Source organism: Nipponia nippon, unplaced genomic scaffold (assembly GCF_047370975.1).
Source record: "Nipponia nippon isolate SJK-2023a ecotype South Korea unplaced genomic scaffold, ASM4737097v1 scaffold_11, whole genome shotgun sequence".
In the NCBI taxonomy this organism is placed as follows: Eukaryota; Metazoa; Chordata; class Aves; order Pelecaniformes; family Threskiornithidae; genus Nipponia; species Nipponia nippon.
This window is the reverse complement of record NW_028262302.1, coordinates 24811046-24829265: the sequence shown is the minus strand read 5'-3', so window position 1 is coordinate 24829265 and position 18220 is coordinate 24811046. Positions and strand designations below refer to the sequence as shown.

At 47.4% G+C, this 18220-nt stretch overlaps 1 protein-coding gene across 1 annotated transcript in view; it reads left to right on the top strand.

Moving 5' to 3' along the window:
- Window positions 1-7173: 7173 nt before the first annotated feature.
- The window catches only part of HIF1A (hypoxia inducible factor 1 subunit alpha), a 35052-nt gene continuing 24005 nt past the window's right edge, over window positions 7174-18220 (top strand). Inside the window, exon 1 of the mRNA XM_087747958.1 lies at window positions 7174-7399. Within this exon, the coding sequence (XP_087604084.1) occupies window positions 7365-7399 (35 nt within the window). The 5' untranslated portion in view covers window positions 7174-7364. The remainder of the gene's footprint in view (window positions 7400-18220) is intronic.

The window sequence follows — 18220 nt, the reverse complement described above, 5'->3', positions numbered from 1 at the left end:
TTGGCTTTAAAATAAAAACCCGCATCACTGCCGCACATGATGCCTATTGATTAGCCTCTCATAAACTGGAGAGCTCATTTCAGCTGGCATTGCCATGGCTGAAAGCCAATGCTGCAATTGATCATTTAATTAACTGGAAGAAAATTAAAGGAACTGTAATCTGCGTCTCAGCTCTGTTGTTATCAAGCTGGCAAAGTGCTTATTTCTGCCTACAGCAACGATCAGCTCCTTGACCTGCAATTTAGAAACACTGGTTTAGGCATCCCCTCTCACCTACCCACCTGGCTTTCTGCAAGGCAGGAAGCAGCACGGCCTGATCCTTCCTTCGCCTGCTTGTGGATCCCAGGCTCCTGGGTTCCCGACACCTCTCACAGCTGGCTGCATCAGCTCAACTCACATCTTCTCACTGCATCTGTGAAGGCTGTGGCTCTAGCTTAATAGGTGGAAAAACTGAGTCTGGAAGAGAAATGGATGTACTATAAAAGTCATTTTTTAGAGGCTGAAGTGAGAACATGGGACCTCTTGACTTTACTTGAATACCAACATCTCCTTAAAGGGATTGTGATACTGATTTTCATTTTGCTACTTCAAATAAGTGAGAGGACGGTGTGTTCGAGAGAGAAATTGCTGGTCCTGAAACTATGGTGAGCTCTTAAAGCTTTGACTTAAACAAGTGACTGGAGTGGTCTGTGAACACAGAGAGGAAAAATAAAGATATAAGAAGCCATTGTTTTAACAATTGTGTTGCCATATCAAGAGAAGAAAGACAGCTGCTTCCAACTTGTCTTTGCATGCCTAAGTAATATATTAATTACCTCATTCCCCCATAAATGCCTACAGTCCTCTGAAAGGCATGTTAAAACAGACATAGTCATTAAAGCTTGCACTGCATTTTCTAACATGTTGCGGGATAACAAACAAACAAACACATAAAACCTCAAGCCCTTTGTGTTTTAGCTAGATCCAAGTTGGGGAAATGCTAAGTAGAAACACTTAAGAAACTGTATCATTGGAAAGAAAGTGTGTTTTAATGCCAAAACAGGAAAAACCCCAGAATTTTCAACAGTTCTCAATTTTGGATCAGGTAAAATAGTTTGGTCCCCTTTACATTTTAATTACAAGGGAAGCCCATTCAGTTTCATCTTTTGATTTCTTTCTGAATCTTTCTTGCTCTGTGTGAGAAACTTGCGGTCCAGGCTGTAAAATAACAAAGGGCTTGGTAGAAGGGATGAAAAGGATCAAAAAAAAAAGCAAAAAGAAACCTCTTTCAGAACGTTCCTGCGGATCATAACTAGCTGTAGGAGTCAGAAATCTGCATGAAATTGAAACCACGTCTCCTTCTGAGAAACGCATTTTCCCTCTGCTCTAGGTTGTAACTTATGCAAAGACTGTCGCACAGTTCACGCTGCATCTGCTGACTGCTCGTCTGGTTTCCCTTACGTGTCCTCAAAGCATTTCACTTGTGTTTACAGTACCTTCAAAAGGGAAGCTGGGCAAAGAAGAAAGTAAAACTAGCCTGGTAGGTATGAGGTGTTACAGGCTGATTGGCATATTGGGAGTGTCTTGCTGGCTCCAGAGATGTAGGTTAAAAACATTTTGTCGGTCACAAGCAAAACCAGCCGGTGTCCTGCTCAGCGGTGTGATGACAGACCGTGCTGCGCTGGTCACTGCGGCCTCGCGAGAAGGTTGTGCTCGGAGCGTGTGAGCAGAGGCAAGGTGGGGGGAAGGAAGTGTTTGTGTCTCCATCTTACACAGTAAGACCGATGGCCACGAAAACAGTGCTTGGTGTGCTCAAGTGTGCTCAGGACTGAGCTGAGGAGCACCAAACCTGCTGTTTAGGCACCCCTGCACCCTCCAAATGGTGAATGGGGCACATTTGTGCCCAAACCTCTCTTGTGCCTGATTTGGAGCAAGGATTTAAACCCCGCTCCCCCATGTCCCCAAGCGCCTCTCTCTACACAGCAGTTTAGGGGCTAAAATGAAACAGCTCCCAGAGGAGAGAAGCGAGGCTTCACCCACGTGGGAACCAAACCCAAACTGAGCTGGACAGGACAGAGGCTGGACAGGCATCTCTGACCTCCAAGACAGTGCTTTACCCCCCAGACTTTGGCTACTCTGTCCAAGCCCCATTGCTGTGCCTAGCTGCAGGGCAGAGTTACCAGCTGGGGATCCTGAGCACAGAGAAATATCTTGAAGGCCAAAAACTGGACCTGGCCTCGGCAAGGCCATGCGTCCAAGCAGCACTCCTTTTTTTTTGTGTTCCCGTTGCAGTTATCTCAGTTGTTCCCTCCTCAGCTGGTTTCTGAGGCTCGTGTGCAGGTCCCAGATCTCCCAGTGCATGGCATGGAGAGCCAGACTCCGCTCCCGGCACGCAGTGAACTCCTCCACTCAGCACTGTGGCAAAGGATTGCAGCACTGAAATCCGAAAGCCTTTCTCCAAGTGATTTGTGTAATGTCCCACAGGAAGCCTGGAAGCGAACCTCAGCTCCCCGAGTCTTCGTTCAGGGCTTTGACCACAAAACCATCTTTTCTGTAAGGACAATTTTAAAATTCCATCCTGCTTTTTGTCCACATCAGGAAAACCACCGTACAATTGGCAATATCTGCTCAGGAGTGGCCTGGGGTTGGCAGGATGCAGCCAACTGGTGAAATTGTACGGCGTAGCCTGCTGAGTGCCTGCTTGCCTTATGCTTTCATCTGGTAAATTCCTTTCATGGGTAGAAAATCCTTCCCCTAAATCTAATTACACTGAATTGGACATAGTGCTTTTATTATACTGCAGAATTTCTTCCCCACATTGGTGTACATCTCTGTGCAGAAATCACAGTCAAGAGAGTATTTCCAAATGCCTAAATGTGCACTGAGTCAAGCAGTCTTCAAGAGGTGGTCATAGTTTAAAAAATGCAGATTGTGCAAATGCGAAAAGAAAAATAAATAAGTTCCTGGCACAAGAAGGAGAGGAGAAGTGCTAAGCTTAGAAAAGACCAGTGGAAATAACAGTTGCCAAAGAGAGATTGTGTCTCCCATCACGTACTCTTGTTTCAGACAATGTTTCGTATTTGAGAAACAGCAGCATCAGGCTTTCACTACCAATGGTTTGGTTTGAATTTGATTCAAATTTCAATTCACTTTTCTATCGTGAAATGAGTTGACCGCCAGAGATCTCAGGTTCTTTAAGCACAGTAAGTCGCAGTAATGAGCATTAGATCGTTGGCAGCCTGTGTGGCAGAGCCACGGGTCTGCACAGCCCTAGAGACCTTGTGGCACTTCTCTTTCGAGTAAATGCTCCCACAGGGGTGCCGTGGGTAAGGGAGGTTTTCTATTCACATATATCCATAGATTCGTACGTGCCCTTCCTTATAGCACTGTGCCTGTTTACTGAATCAATGAATTCCCTAAATGTAAGGGGCTGTACTACAAAGTGAAAACCCAGGAAGCCAGTGCTGCTGTCGGGTGACTCCCCAGGTGATGTGAGTTGCCAGCTCCAGCAAGATAAATGGAGGGAGTCCTTACTTCTCTTTAACACTTCCCACCTGGTAAGGCCATGCTCAGAAATGGTAAGTGTTCATCAGAGGGAAGATGCCTGAGAAAATTAAGCCCCCAATCTTCTTCCCACTGAAGTCAGCAGAAGTTTTGCCAATCAATATTGACAGGGATGCGTTTGGGTCCTGAGAGTTAATGCATACGGAGCCCATCATGGTGAGATCTGACCCATCGGCAGACGGATCTGAAGCCACAGACAGGAGCATATCTCCCATCTTCACATTGATTTGTGCTGCTGCTGAATCCCTGCCACTGTCCTCACCAAGCCGTTTGCTGACTCATCAGCTTGTGCATTTGCCCTAATTAGTCATATGCAAACGCTATGTTATTCAGGAAGTTCTCTTAACGTAAGTTGGAGAATGAACTTAGCACAGCTATAAAGGTCAAGAAAAGTGACTAAGGCATTATATACTGTAATAAGTTTCTGTTATCAGCCACTGGCTGACAGGGAAAGAAAGTGTATATGCAGAATTTTAGTGCAGTGACGCAAAAGTTTAATAAGGGGGAGGATGCTGGGGGAAGAGCGTTTGCTTAACATCTCTCTAGAGCTGCTATAGTATGAAATGCTTAATTGCTGAACAAGTTTCCACTAACATCCTCCTGAAACACAGCTGAGTTTTGATGCAGTATTCTTTATTATGAGCTTGGGGTAAGCATGCTTGGCATGAGAGAAATGTCTCTAGTGAGGAGACCACAACACTTACTCACAGCTCCTCAGCCAGTTCATGCTGGGAAGTCTGACATCTTTGGACAATTAACTTGAGCAGTGCTAGTAATTTGTAGATCGAGATTTTTCTGCAGTGTTTTACTCAGGGATTGCTAACACACCTCGAGCCTTTGTGCCTGAATGATTTAAAATGATCAGCACCTAGTGTGAGAATACTCAACGAGGAACCCTTTTGATGCATCGCATAGTATGTGAATTTGGGTAATGGTAATAAAGGTGCACAAGTGGATCCTTAGGTGCTTCTGGGCACCAAAATTGTCATTCAAAGGAGTGACAGCTGTAGGATTGAAAATAAGAGCTTACTGGGTAGGATAAGCCAGGTTCTGTAGCATTACAGCTCGGCAATCCCCGGTCTGGACCACATCAGTGCTACTTGGTCTTTGAAGGGAGCATGAGCACCGAGATGGCAGTCAAAGTGCAGAAGAGGCTTTCACTTCTGAGTCTGGCCGGCTCACCAGGAACCTCTTCATCCTCACGCTCAGATTAGAGAAGCTGCAATGGCTGCTCCGAGTGGCACCAGCCTCCTCTACGGCACGGGAAGTACCTCTGGTAGCACCACTTCACTGCTGAAACTCTCCCGACGCGTTCCCTGTGGCAGGGGCTTTGGTGGGGAAGGTGGCGCTCAGCCGGGTATGTCATTTCTGCACCTGCCAGGAGATCCCCCCATTTCACCAGGGAAGTTCCTTAGGGGCTGTTATGGTGACTCTGTGACTGTGCTAAAATAGTGCATGGCTGCCGTGCATGACTGAATTTGTCCCTATGTTTAAACTGCCTATACCTCATTTTGAAAGATGAAGCTGCCCATGAGTTCTTGTGTGGGGCTTGTTCGTACTTATGCAGGAGACCTGAGTTTAAGTCTCACTTTGATTATTTCTCCTCTTGATTAAGTAAAGTACAGAAATATCAGTAGTCCACAGCCACACTGCCATGGGCTGTCGTGTTGTCACATCTCATAAGCTAAGTAAAGCTAGGCTTTGTCTGCGTTTGGATGAGAAACCTTAAAGAAATAAAAGGAGTCTATAGCACCTGTGAATCTTCTGTATGTCTGACTGCTGTGGGCAAAAGCAATTCATTTCATACAGAAACTCCTTGTGATTTCTATTAAATGTCACGGTCGCTGCTTTTTCTTCAACAGAAATTAAAAACAAAAAAAAAACAAAAAACCAAAACACCCACGGGTTGTATGCAAAAACGACCGCTCATTACCTGGAAGTTCGGAACCCACTGCAGAAGTGTCAGGAAGGTGCAGTACTGAAATGACACCGCTTTGCCCTGCAGGTGCTCCTTACAACATCGCATGGGCACACAGCAGCGCAAGGACGTTACTTATGCCTGCCAAAGTTGCGTTTTTTTTAAAGGTGTCATTACCTCTGATCTGCGAATCGCGTAGTCTCGTAAGGTTCAGCTCTGCAGGATCACTTAAAGCCCTGGCTGGAGGAACCCTACAAGACGTAAGGAACCGCGGAGCTCTGTGGAGTCCCTCCACTTGGGGCTGCACCTTTCCCACCTCCCCACGGCGCTCAGACACGCATGACTACCTAGCAAAGTCCACTGTGCAGCCTTTCATTTTAAATACGTGGGCTCTGGCCCCAATTTTCCTCTCTCTGTGCTCCCACGGCTCCGGCCTGGCTCCCGATCCCAGGGGCCACTCGTGAGCGTCTGTGTGACCGTGTCAGTGCCAGGCCTGCCGGTTAGGCCCGGGCCGGCACAGGCCCTGTCCCCTCTACAGCCCCTCCAGGGTCAGCCAAGGTTCGTAGGAGACCTCAGAGCCCTCGGGGGGGACGTTTGGGGCTGCGGGGCCAGGCCCGGTCCCGCCGTGAGGGGCCCCGCTCCCGCCGTGAGGGGCCCCGGCCCGCGGCCCGCCGCCCCCCGCTGCTCTCTGGCGCCCCCCGGCGGCGCGGGTGGAGCAGGGGCAGCGCGGGGCAACGCCGCCGCGGGGCCGCGCCGGTCCTAGCGCCGCCCGTCCGCCCCCGGGGCACGGCGAGGGACCGGGACGCGGAGACCGCGGTGCTGCCGGCGAAGAGCCCGCGAACCTGAACCGGTGCTTGGCCGGCGGGGTTCGGGCCTGCCCGGCTGGGAGGGAAGGCAGCGGGGGCGCGGTGCCTGCGCGCAGCCCCCATCCAGCCTCCCGGCGTTTGAAGTTGTAAAACTTGCTCGAAACGCGCTTAATTACGTGTGTGTTATCGCCCGGCGATGCAGTCGTCTATTCCCTTTAATTAATGTGAGATTTTGAACTCTTTAACTGGAAATGTCCTGGGTTTGGGACTACGAAACCTTTGGGAAAGAGAAAGGAGTCCAGCATCGGGAAAAGAGTTCCTTACAAGAAAAATAATAAAAATACGCGATATGCCCGTAAACGCGCAGCCCTGCCGGCGGGCTCCCGGGGGCGGCGGTCTGCCTTCTGGCGATGTTTTAACGACCCGCACTTGTTTGCTTGGCGTGGAAGCAGGGGACCCCGGTCGGGGCGAGCTCCCCCCCAGCCCCCGCCCGCTGCCGGCCGCTCACCGGGGCGCGGAGGGTGCCCGGTCCGGGGCGCGGGGGTGCCGGGGCCGGGGTGCGGGGGGTGCTGGGGCCCGGGGGCGGGGGGTGCCGGGGCCGGGGGGTGCTGGGGCCGGGGCGTGCCCGGCCCGGGGCGCGGGGGCTGCCGGGGCCCGGGGGGTGCTGGGGCCGGGGTGCGGGGGGTGCCCGGCCCGGGGCGCGGGGGGTGCCGGCGGCGGCGGTCCCGCCCCGCACACAGCCCCACACGTGAGGCGCCGGCCCCCTCGCAGCTGAGCGCTCAGCTGACCCCGCCGGCCCAGGGGCCGGGCCGCGCCGCCGCTCCTCACTGGCGCAGCGCGGGGCCCGGGCCGGCCGCGCCCGCCCCCGCCCCCGCCTCCTCCGCCTCCGCGCCCGGCCCCGCGCCGCCCACCGCCGCCGCTGCGCCCGTCGCCGCCCGCACCTCCCCGCAGCCTGCCCCGATGCTCTGAGCCCACGCGGCCCTCAGACCCGGCCCCTTCCCGGCCGCGCCGCCATCTCCCCCGCGCCCCGTGGCGGCCATTGGAGCCGCCCGCCTCGCATCCAGGGAACCGGCGGGAGGAGAAGCCGACCCGCCGCCATGGAGAGCCCCGGCGGCGTCACCGACAAGAAGAGGTACCGACGCCGCGGCCTCCCGAGCTGCCCGCCCCGCCGTGCCGGGGGCTCGCACCGCGCCGCCCGCTCGCCGCCCGGCCCGGGAGCCGCTTCCCCGCCGCCTCCCCCGGCGCCGGGCACGCCGCCGCCCCCCGCTTTGTTACCGCCGCCCCCTCCCCGTCCCGTCCCCCCCCCCCCCCCCCTTCCCTCCCCGCGCTCCCCCGGCCCGCGGAACGCTTCGCTCTTTCATTCCTCCTCCTCCTCCTCCCCGCCGTCCACGTCGCCATTTTGTCGGCGGGGGGAGCGGGCCGGGGCCCCGCAGCCGGGCGGGGGGGGGGCTCGGTGCGGTGCGGCGCCTCTCCCGCGGCGGGAGCTGTCCCGCCGGCCCGGCCCGGCCCTCGGGTGGGAGCGCCTGGCGTGTTTTCTCCCCGCGGGGCCGTGCGTGGGGCCCGCGCCATCAGCCGTCGCTCCCGGGCGGCCTGCGCGCCCGAAGCGAGACAAGCGGGGCGGGCGGCGGGGCCGAGGGGGGTCGGCGGAGGCCGTGAGGGGAGCCGGGGCCGGGAGAGCGCCTGGCCTCGGCCGAGCTGCAGGGCGCCGGGGTGCGCCCTGCGCGGCCGCCCGCGGGGGGCCGGCCGGGGGCTGCCTTTGCTCCGGAACGAGTGGGTAGGCACCGGCGGTGCTTTATTGCAGGCGGCCGCCGAGCCCGGGGTGGTCGGGTTTTGTGCGGAACAGGGCCGTTTTGGAGTCTGGAAATATTAAGCTTAAAAAGAAAAAAAAAAAACCACCCTCAAAACCCGCGGCGGGGCGGGGGGGGGGGGGGGGATGGCGGCTGGACAACGTGAGTTGAGGAGTATGAATAATTCACCAAGGGTTGTTAGCTCAAATTAGGAGGGAGAAATAAAAGCCTTAAAAGCCTTTGTTACGCGGTGAAGTTAGGGAGTTGGAGTATTTGGGTGACCGGATTCCTGCCTTGGTGCTCCACCGGCGCGCTTTGTGGAGGGATTGATTGCCGTAATCGCCGTCTGCAGAAGACGCCGTTTGTTTATATTGATATCGATACCTTTTTTTTTTTTTTTAGAAGATGGATTTTCTCTGCCCTTGTATCAAAGGGTCATCCGAGTAGGTTAAACGCAATAAGTATTAAAGCGTGTAACTTGGGTTGGAAAGGAGACTGGCTGGCTTTTAAAATGGATGGTGAGCTTTGTGCGGGGCTGGCGAGCGCAGAGAGCGCTTGGCCCCCGGGCCGGGACCGTCGGGGTGGGAATTCGGGGCTGCTGGGGCGGTGCGGGGGGTGCGGTGGGGGAGAAGCGGCTCTTGGCCTCGCGAAAGCGAAAGCCTTGCGGTGGGCACCTGGGGCTGGCACCGGCTCCGTCACCTGCGATTTTGCTACTCAAGGCTAATGGCTATTGAGAAGCCTGGGAGAAAATGTTGCAACAGAAATGATTGTTCTGTGCTTTGCTCTGCTGCCCTAATTTAGTGGCAGGTCTAGGAAGGGGGTTTGAGGCTTGAGTTGTTCTGTTGCTGGTTTTTGGTTTTGTTTTGTTTTGGTTTTTTTTTTCTTCCCCCTTGAGCATTTTTTGTTTTTTAACTTACCATTCTATTTCACTTGGGTACTTCTTTTTGCAATTTCCTTACCCTGGATGTAATCTGCTTTCTTCAGAATGTAAGAATCAATATGCAAAGCTTATCCTTCCTTCCTAAAGGCAGGGCTTAAGAAAGAGAATTTGTTGTTTTCTGTTTCTTGTAGACTGAGTTCAAAGTTGGGAATGTTTCTGATAAAACAGTAAGGAATATTCAGATTACTTCTGTTGTAGGGTACATTTTAATCGAAAACATAAAGCTGTATCTGTGGTATGCTCATCCTGGGGGCTGTGAATGTGCAATTGAGCAAAGATGGCCAAGCAAAAAAGGAAGGATATGAGCTCACCAGAGAACTTATTGAAAATCTCAAGTGTTTCTCAAGAGCCTGGGTTGTTTTAGAAGGGTTTAGGTTTGATGGTGTCCATGTTCAGAGTACCTTTAAGGGAGAAGACCTTCCAGTCCTGTTCTTTGGTGATAAACCTTTGGCTGATTGTATATATAAGTGCACATCAACTTCGGCATGTGTTAAGATCCTTTTATTCCTTGTTCATCCCTGTGCTTGTATTTGGATAGTGTTCAGCTCTTGATAGTTAAAGTGAAGCTTGTTGTTTGCTTAATTACGTGCTGTGAGATGCAGAAATCATGGAATTTGACCAAGTGTGTATCTCGGTCTTACATAAGTGAAATTTAGTCACAACAGTACCTGGGAGGGTGGATTCCTTTACTGGTCTGTTGAATCCATTCTTTGATGTAGTCCTGAGCTTCTCATATACATACAGGGGTCAAGATTCCATAAGAAACCAAGTATCAGCAATGTGATTAGGTATTGAGTTACGTGGGTTTTAGCTGTTCTTCAGCAGTTGTATCATTTTCATGTGCTCCTGGGTTTTCCCCCATGTGCTACAAGGAGCGAGGTTATCTCAGTGCATAGAGTGGGTAGAACAGCGTTGCTGGGAGCTTTGTTTGCTTATTGACTTTGATTTGATTCAAAATGATTTTTCTCAGTATTCCTTTAACACACTCTAGTGTGCAGATGGCTGATGCTATGAAAAGTTTTTCCCCAGGTCTGTGGTGTGACACTTCACTACTAGCAGAGTAATTCTTGCACCATTTTAAGTAAATGAGCCGTTTAGGCTTACTGGTTAATTTGGTAGTGACTTGCTGCTTACGCTAGAAAAATGAACCTTGGATTGGTTTAAGTCCTTGCTTATAGCATAAAATATATACTTTTTAATGGTATGGGTGCTAAATAAAAATGAGAAGTGTAAGGATTTAAAAAAGTGGTTTCTTGAGTGCTCAGTCTGAGTCTTAAGATGGTATAAAACAGTGGAACTGAACATCCTGACTTGAGTGTCTTGCAGGAAAACTTCAGCTTTTCAGTTTCTCAGAGTTGGGACTTGAAACTTAACATCTAGTGTCTAAGAGGGTGATTGGAAAGACCAGGGTTTTGCTGCTGGATCTCTGCCACTGAGGTCCAGCTCCAAAATCTGTTTGAGCAGCCCGGGTCCTGTGCTGCTGGCTATGAGGGGCACTGGCTACTGCTGGTTTATCTTAAACCTGTGTCAGATCTTTAGGATCGTGTGTGCCATTGCTTTTTGTCTGTTAATTTCTTTCAATGCTGGTGGAACTGAGCCTCCATTACTGGAGTCAAAAGCGAATACAAAAACCTTTTGTTTATACTCTAACTGTACCTCTCTACTGTTGTAAGAGGAGAAATCTTTTGGTAAATCTCCTGTAGAGCCTCCCCGCAGGTACAGGGAGGGCAGAGTGGTTTCTGGCTTACAGAAGGGTGGTTTTACTGCTTTCTGGATTTTTCTGGATTGTTTGCCTTGCCATAGGGTTTACCTGGTGGTAGTGCCTGTGTTGTCTGTTCTTTGCCCTTTCCTCAAACATGCAACAGTTTTGAATTCCTTCAACGAAAGTGATCAGAAGTCACTTTCCAGTGCTCACTAAAGATGATGGCAACAGTGTAGTGCTAGCGCCCTTCCTCCTTATTATCAAGGCACTGAAAATAGGGAAGAATAGCTGTGGAGGATTTGCCTACTGCAGGTATTTTCCATAATTTTGCACTGTTGGTGCTTTAGTTTCCTTTTATCAGTGAAGGTCTGAGTATTTGGGAGTATGTCGATGGAAGCAGTGAGAGGATTTTCTGGGTTTTCTTTACAGTCATACTTGCTTTGCCCTTTTAAAATCTAGTGTCTCCAGTCCGAAGTCAGGGTCTCTTGATTGGCATGCCTGAAATACCAGCGACTGGCTCACACTTAGGAGAGAGATCTAGTGTAGATATGATCTGATGGTCCACGTTGTCAGGTGGTCTGTAACAGGGTGGTGAGACGGTAAGAGGTTTTTATTTCAAGTACTTCCAAGCTTTTTTAGCAACTCTGCAACTCTGCCTTCCCTATCTGGCGTCTCTGAAGGCACATCCTGGAGCATTTGGGGAACGGGGACAAATGTGGCTGCATACTGTTATCAGCAAGTTAAGTCTGGCAATTAAGTCAACTATTGGTTTAAAGGTGGAGGTGTGAAGTGGATAATCCATCTTATTCCCTCATTTAATTGCCATCCCCATTTTCTGGTTGATTTCTCTGTTCTCGGAAATGTCCATCAAGGGCTCATTTAGGTTAGGCTAAGATCATGCTGAAGTATGTCCTTTGTAAGCCCGGAGAAGCTGAGAAGCACAGTCGCACGCTGTGTTTCTACTGCCACCAGAAGAGAGGCCAGAGAAGACCGTCCTGCTATCACGTGTAGACTTCAGTCAGCAGCGTAACAACATGCATTTACTTAGAGGTGCTTGCTTCCTCCTCTGCACATTGTGAAAGCAACCGTAGATCTTTGTTCCTCCCTATCCTTGAACTGTAATGCCTGGAGTTTATAAGGCTGTTTCTAGGACTCTGATTGCTGATGGTGAAGTGGAAAAAAAAATAGTCAATAAACATTAATAACACTAGTAAATGTCAGCAGCGTTGCTGTGTGCAAACCCTTCTGAGGTTCTTAGGAGTTTGCGTGTTCACTTTGGTGTGCTTCTGACCTGAAAGCCTTGAAGACTCTTGCTGAGCCTCTGTAACACAGTGGATTCTTGAGCGTGTTTGTGTTGTTCAGTAGTAGTATTGCACCAATTTATGTTAGAAGGCTGGATTTCAAGTAGGCTTGTGTGAGATTTTTGGTATTAAAGAGGACATGAATGACAGAAACTGCTGATTTTTGAGGATTCTTTTTTTTTTTTTGTACTGCAGAGGAGACTTTGGCAGTACTATCTCAATTTATTCTTGAAGAGCTTGGTGTTATGATATGCCAACAAAATAATTCTTGTATGATTGTAGAGTATGCATTGTTAAGTAAACCCAGGGGGGAAGTTCAGTATAGGAGAGCATCTAGATTTTCCTGATGATACTGCTCTTTCAAGGAGATGCAAATACCGATCCGATTACAAGATGTGTTCTTTAAAAAACAAACAGCTTCAAAACAAAAACAAATCTTGCAAGAACCTTAGCAAGAAGGCGCAGTAACACGTTTCTAGTAAGCTGATGTCCAAAAGGAAGGAACGTTCCAGATTACAAGTCATCAGCTCAAATGCTCCTTTTATCTTCACATACACAGTTATATAGGCAGGTGTTCACATGCCTCAAAAAAACCACCTAGGTAACGCATGGAAAGAACTTGGACCTTAATCATCTTTTCATGTTATAACAGCCCTTTCTCTTTTGAATTTGAGAAAGTTTGAGCATTTTGAGCCTCTCTTGAGAAACCCCCTTTGTATTAGAGCAGGCGGAGGAGTATGCAGGAGAATCAGAGTTTTCCACTGAGTACTGTTCCAAAATGGGAGATTCTTGGGGGTTTTATGACATTGGGAACTACAAAAATGGCAAGGAGAGAAGGTGAGCCTTTTTACCTTAACTACTGACTGAAAATTCAGGAAAGATACAAGTGTCCAAATTACCATTGGATATGAAGGCTCTTAAGGTTTTCCGCTACTGAGATCTCTGCTATTTAGCTTAAAATAAAAGTCTATGAAAATTAAGTTCTGAAATTATTAGAAACATGAACATGAAATCAAGTGAATACATGCCAGCATGTATATAATTTTTAAATACAGTTTATGTAGGTGACGAACACTTTAGGGTTCTTTGATGTGGAGCTATAGCCTCAGTTGATGTAAATTAGCACAGGTTCATTGAAGCTATGCCTGTTCGCACCAGCCTGGGGGTTTGGTCCAAGATCTCAGAGTAAGTGCACTGATAAAGAGGAGTTTCATCGTATGCCTAATCTGTCATTTCTTTCTGTTGAAGCCTGATAATACTGGGACTTGTACAACATTTAAAACCTTGAGATATTTTAGTACCCAGACATTTGAAATGGCTCTGCTGGCACCTAAGAACTGGTGCTTCAAGATGATCCATTAGTTGTTTCATAAAGATATCCAATAATGAACTTTTTGTGTGTTAGGAGAAGCACTGTGCAGCTTCTGTTTAGTTTGGTGTGGTGTGAATGAATGCTTCTTAAGCGTTTGGAGGAAAAATGTTACAACAGATCATGTAACTCGCTACAATAAAATAGAGCCTAAAGTTCAAGAATTATGGAAACTGAATCAGCAGCACTGAGCTGTGCTATTATATTTTCAACAGTGGAAGGTTTTACCAAGTAACTTTATTAAATAACCCTTTCACATCAATTTGTAATAATCCTGGAAGTGTTCCCTGAAAAAGATGACCCATTTTGTTTACCAGAATGAGTCGCTTCACTGTCAATCCTAAACCAAAACCAGATTGGTGCTACTTTATGAAAATTCTTGCATTTCAAGAAGCAAAAGAATTTGAGGCCAAGGCTCCCGCTTTTGTGAAGTTATTTCACCGCTGCTCGCAAGTGAGAATAGTAAATGGCCTGTTATGCTGGAAAGGGAGCCACTAGAGGCATACCTCCTTACGTTTGCCCCCTGCTCACGTCCATTGGAAGAGATGGGAATATGCTTCAAGGAACAGAAGACTGGAAGTAATTCACCTCAAATATAAAGGCTGCAGCTTCTACTAGCTAAGCTAAAGAAATGAGAAGCTCTACATGGTTTAGGTGGGGATGGGAGCCTTTGGTGCTCAGTCCTTCAGAAAGGGTTTTTTCCTTGCACCCCATTGAATCTGCTGGATGTTCAGCTGACATTGCTGCAGGCTCTTTGTCCTAGCTATTGTTGTGAGCGTTTTTCTTGACTGCTCAGTGGATCTGCTTGTTCTTTATTCATACAGAAAAATAAAGTTTTATATCTCTTACTTCTGTTCTGTGGTTTTTTTTTTTTTTTTAGTTCTTAAAATCTTTGATCATGAAATACCCTGTTAACTGAAAGCAGTTGGGGAATGTGAGGTGAAGAGGAAGAGATGAGAACTTGGGTGGAAGCAATGAGAGAAAATGTCCAGCCTCCAGTCTGGAAAACCTGAATGCAGTGACATAAAATAAATTGTATATTTTAAAGCCATGATTTACACTAAAATTAGTTACTTTATCAGGAGTCTGCATCTGTCTGAAGATAGACCAGTTTGTAGCTAAAACATAGGTAACTGAGAGCCTGACATATCTTGGAGATGTGTTTTGCATCTTTTTTGTGAGCTTGGTAGATGCAAGAGCAGGAGGGCTGAAGGGAGGGGAGCACTTAGTGGCTAGTTCTGTGAGCCCATGTCCGATCTCTCTTTTGAACAGCTGTGATTTTTCTGTAATAATAAACACAATTTAACTACTATGTATCTTTCATCCTGAAGTTCAGAGCACAGCTAATTAAAAGAAAAAAAAATGCTGTATTCACGGAAAAAGCCAAATAACCTAGTTGAAAAAAATCAGAATTTTCTTACAAACAACCACTGTATGCCATGTAGTTATTTTAAACCAGTAAGTTACTACGCAAATGTGAAATATCAGTGGGTTGCATTGTGTAGTAAGACACAGCAGAATCACTTCACCATGTTCTGAATTAGAAATACTAATTTTGGAAACTTTTAGCTTCTTACTCACACTTTCTAAGCAGGGAGGTGGTTGGGGTTTCAGGTCAGTTCAGGGCCAAATCCAGGTGACGGATAATCTTGGCAGTGTGGTCCTGTGCCGGTTTCAGGAGTTTCAGGCTCTGCTGCTGGCTCTTCTGTGCCATAATTTACCTGTCTGTAAAATGGCTGTTTATATAGACTTCATGGTCTTGATAGTAAGACTTGACTTTGTAAGTTAACGCATAGCTCGGTGGACTCTCTTCTTGCTGCCTCTCCCCACTATCATTTTGCAAATGGCAATGGGTTTCAGTGTTCACTCAGAACATTTGTGCTGCTGTAGCTAATTCAGTCTGAACGGCCTGCTTGCTCTCTTAATTTGTTAGGGTTTTTTCAGTCAGGGTTTTTTTTGGTGGTAGTCAAGTTATGGTAAACGCCTGTAACTACCCTCGTGTAAAGAAAATGGTTTAAATTGCTGTGTTAGAAGGTAATATACAAAGGAATGAATTTTAATAGTTTACATACAGAGGCGTTGTCTCTGCTTGGGTATTATGCTAGTTTCTGCAGTTAAATCTCTTTTAAATCTTTCTTACTGTATGGAAGGAATTTATGATTTCTTTTCCTGAGTTGGATTACTGGGCTGTCATGTTCATTAATTCATACAGGTATGGTTGGTTTTTTTTTTTGTTTGGCATTTTCCTCACAAGAGCTCTCTACACAGACTGTAATATAAGGAGAATTGGTAAATAAAATTGGCCACAATGGCGAAAGCAATAATACTTAAAAAGAAAATTACGTCAAAGCAAGAAGAGGCAAAGCTGTAACCCCGAGTTCATTGTGAACTGGTAGCTGAGAGATTGCACTAATTCTGTAATGGAGCTATAGAAGGAAGAAGCGTGCCTCCAACGAATTTGGAAGAAATAAAACTTATGGTGAATTTGCAAATATATTACAGTTCCTGGAAAGCCTGCCTATTCAACTGAAAATTCAGACTTCGCAATAAGCGAGAGCGCTGTCTGAAATGTCTTTCCCCCCGCCACTGGGAGGAGTGTTTGGTTACCAGAAACGAGTAGCCCCGTAAGCCGGCACATGAGATGAAGCTGGTCCTCTGGCCCCTTTCCTCCCCACCCCATTGCCTGGCTTTTCTCATCTTTAAACAGCAAAGACTGGGGCTCCCCCGCAAGAGTGACTGTAGTAGGCCCAGTCGCCCTTACCTGTAACCTACTTTATTGTTTGCCTGCTGAGCGATGAACAGTCTGGGCTGCTGGTCAGGCCAGCGAGGATCTTACTGCTGGGCTGGGCGGCGAGAAGGAATGGGGCTTTCGGGTCTGCCTGCGACGCTGGGCAAACTTTGTGCGGGTCTGTCTCAAGACTCGATAGTGTTAACACTACGGCTCTGTCGCCACTAGTTGATCAACTTCAATTAGAAAGTATTTCTAAGGGGATAAGGGGGCTAACTGGCATGTTCTCCATCTATGCTAGGTAGAAGATGAAGGGCTTTTTTTGGGTGGGAGGGGTGGGGTAGTTGTTTTGGTTTAGTTTTTCTTTGGAAGAATACTTGCATCATTAGCTCACCATATATTTAAATAACTGGATTTGAGCAGTTTTCTCTTATGTTATAAACCCATTTTTCATATGAAGCTGTCTCTAGGGAAGTTGAGTTACACTGTTGTAGTTTCTCTTTGCTAAGTGCTGGGCTTGCCTGGGACTTCTTTCCATGGAAGAATAATTTTGTAAGTATTGTGGCTAGCAGCTCCGGACAAAATAAAGAACTAATGAACAGTGAAGAAAAACGAATGGCTGCATATTCAGTGCAGTCAAAAGAGGAGAGCTCTGTTGTAACACAGAGAGCTCTTTGGCAGTCTGCGCCTTTTAAGTGAGCTCGTATCTGGCTGGTGTTTCCTTGGTGTGCGCTTGTGCTGTAGGTGAGAGCGGTTGGCATGGCCGTGCCTAGGGTTGAGCTTTTCAGGCGGTCCGCGTGAACACAGCTAGTTACGCTGGTGTGATGATACCAGCGTTAGGGTGTTCTGCTGGGGTATGGCGGCAAACTGGGAGTTGCACCTCTGTCCCATACAGCTGTGCTGGCAGAAATACCTGGTTTAGGCTAGGCATGAAAAGACGACCAAGTTTTGTACCAACCGCAGGAATGAGTTCAACCTTAAAAGCTAAATATGAGGCCACCTACAGGTCTACTTTCTTTCTAAGTTCCAATGCCATCACGATGACATACACTGTTAATGTGTAATGTAATAGTTGCATCTCTTTTTTGTGTAATGAAGAAAAATTGAATCTGTTACAGTGGATGTGGCTTTTGTGACTCCATTTCTAAGCCAGGTGTTTCCCATACTAGTTTTACAGTCTGAGCAGAGGTTGTATCTACCATGGAAGTATTGAGTGTGAACCTTGTCCTGGCAAATGATAGGAATTAATGGCAGAACTGAAAACTAGTTAAAGTTCAGTAATGAGATGTTACCAGATTTGAGGCACGTTATTCATTTGGATTATATTGTTTCCACATGGTATACTTCTGTGAAACTGTTTAAGAACAGATACCATGATAAATACAAAGCCACTCGGTTGTAGAAAACAATTCTAAAGAGAAAAATGTGAATTGCTATCAGAAGATGCTTGGGACTTTTTTAGAATGTTCTCAAAACCTGGATCAAGAAAGATGAGCCTGGATTAATAAATACATGCGCAATAGCTATTTTACATGGGAATTGAAAACACCTACAGGGCAAAATCTACCTGATTAGAGAAATAGTAAGTTAGAATGGGAGAAAGGCTAGAAAATAGATAGCGGCGGTAAAGCAACGTACAGGAAAACCCCTGATTTCTTGTGTTAATGTAATATTGTGTACACAATGGAAAATTTTCTTTAACAGTGGCCGTTGATTTAAAAATCTAGAAGGAGACAAAGTTGACATGCTACATGTTCTAAGATCTGTCCATTGACCATTTGTAATCTAGCTATTTTTAATTGAAATTTATCAGTTACTGATCATATTTTCCAGGGTTCTTTTTGGTCTTATTTGCTGGTAGTAAATAAGCAGGAACAAGTCAGCTTTAAATGGGGCCGTTGATTAATTTTACACTCCAGGAGATGAAAACTGTGGGCTGTATTTAGACAATTGGGGAATCACTTGTAGAAATATGCAGTGGTGGGCAGAGGGGTCTTTGGGATGGTACGGGGAACAATATATTGTTTGAGACACTCTGGCCCAAATGGTTCATATGACCATAATGACAGGAGTTGCACATTCGAGTAGAGCGGCCGTGTTAACATCTGTAACTGGTGCATGTGGGA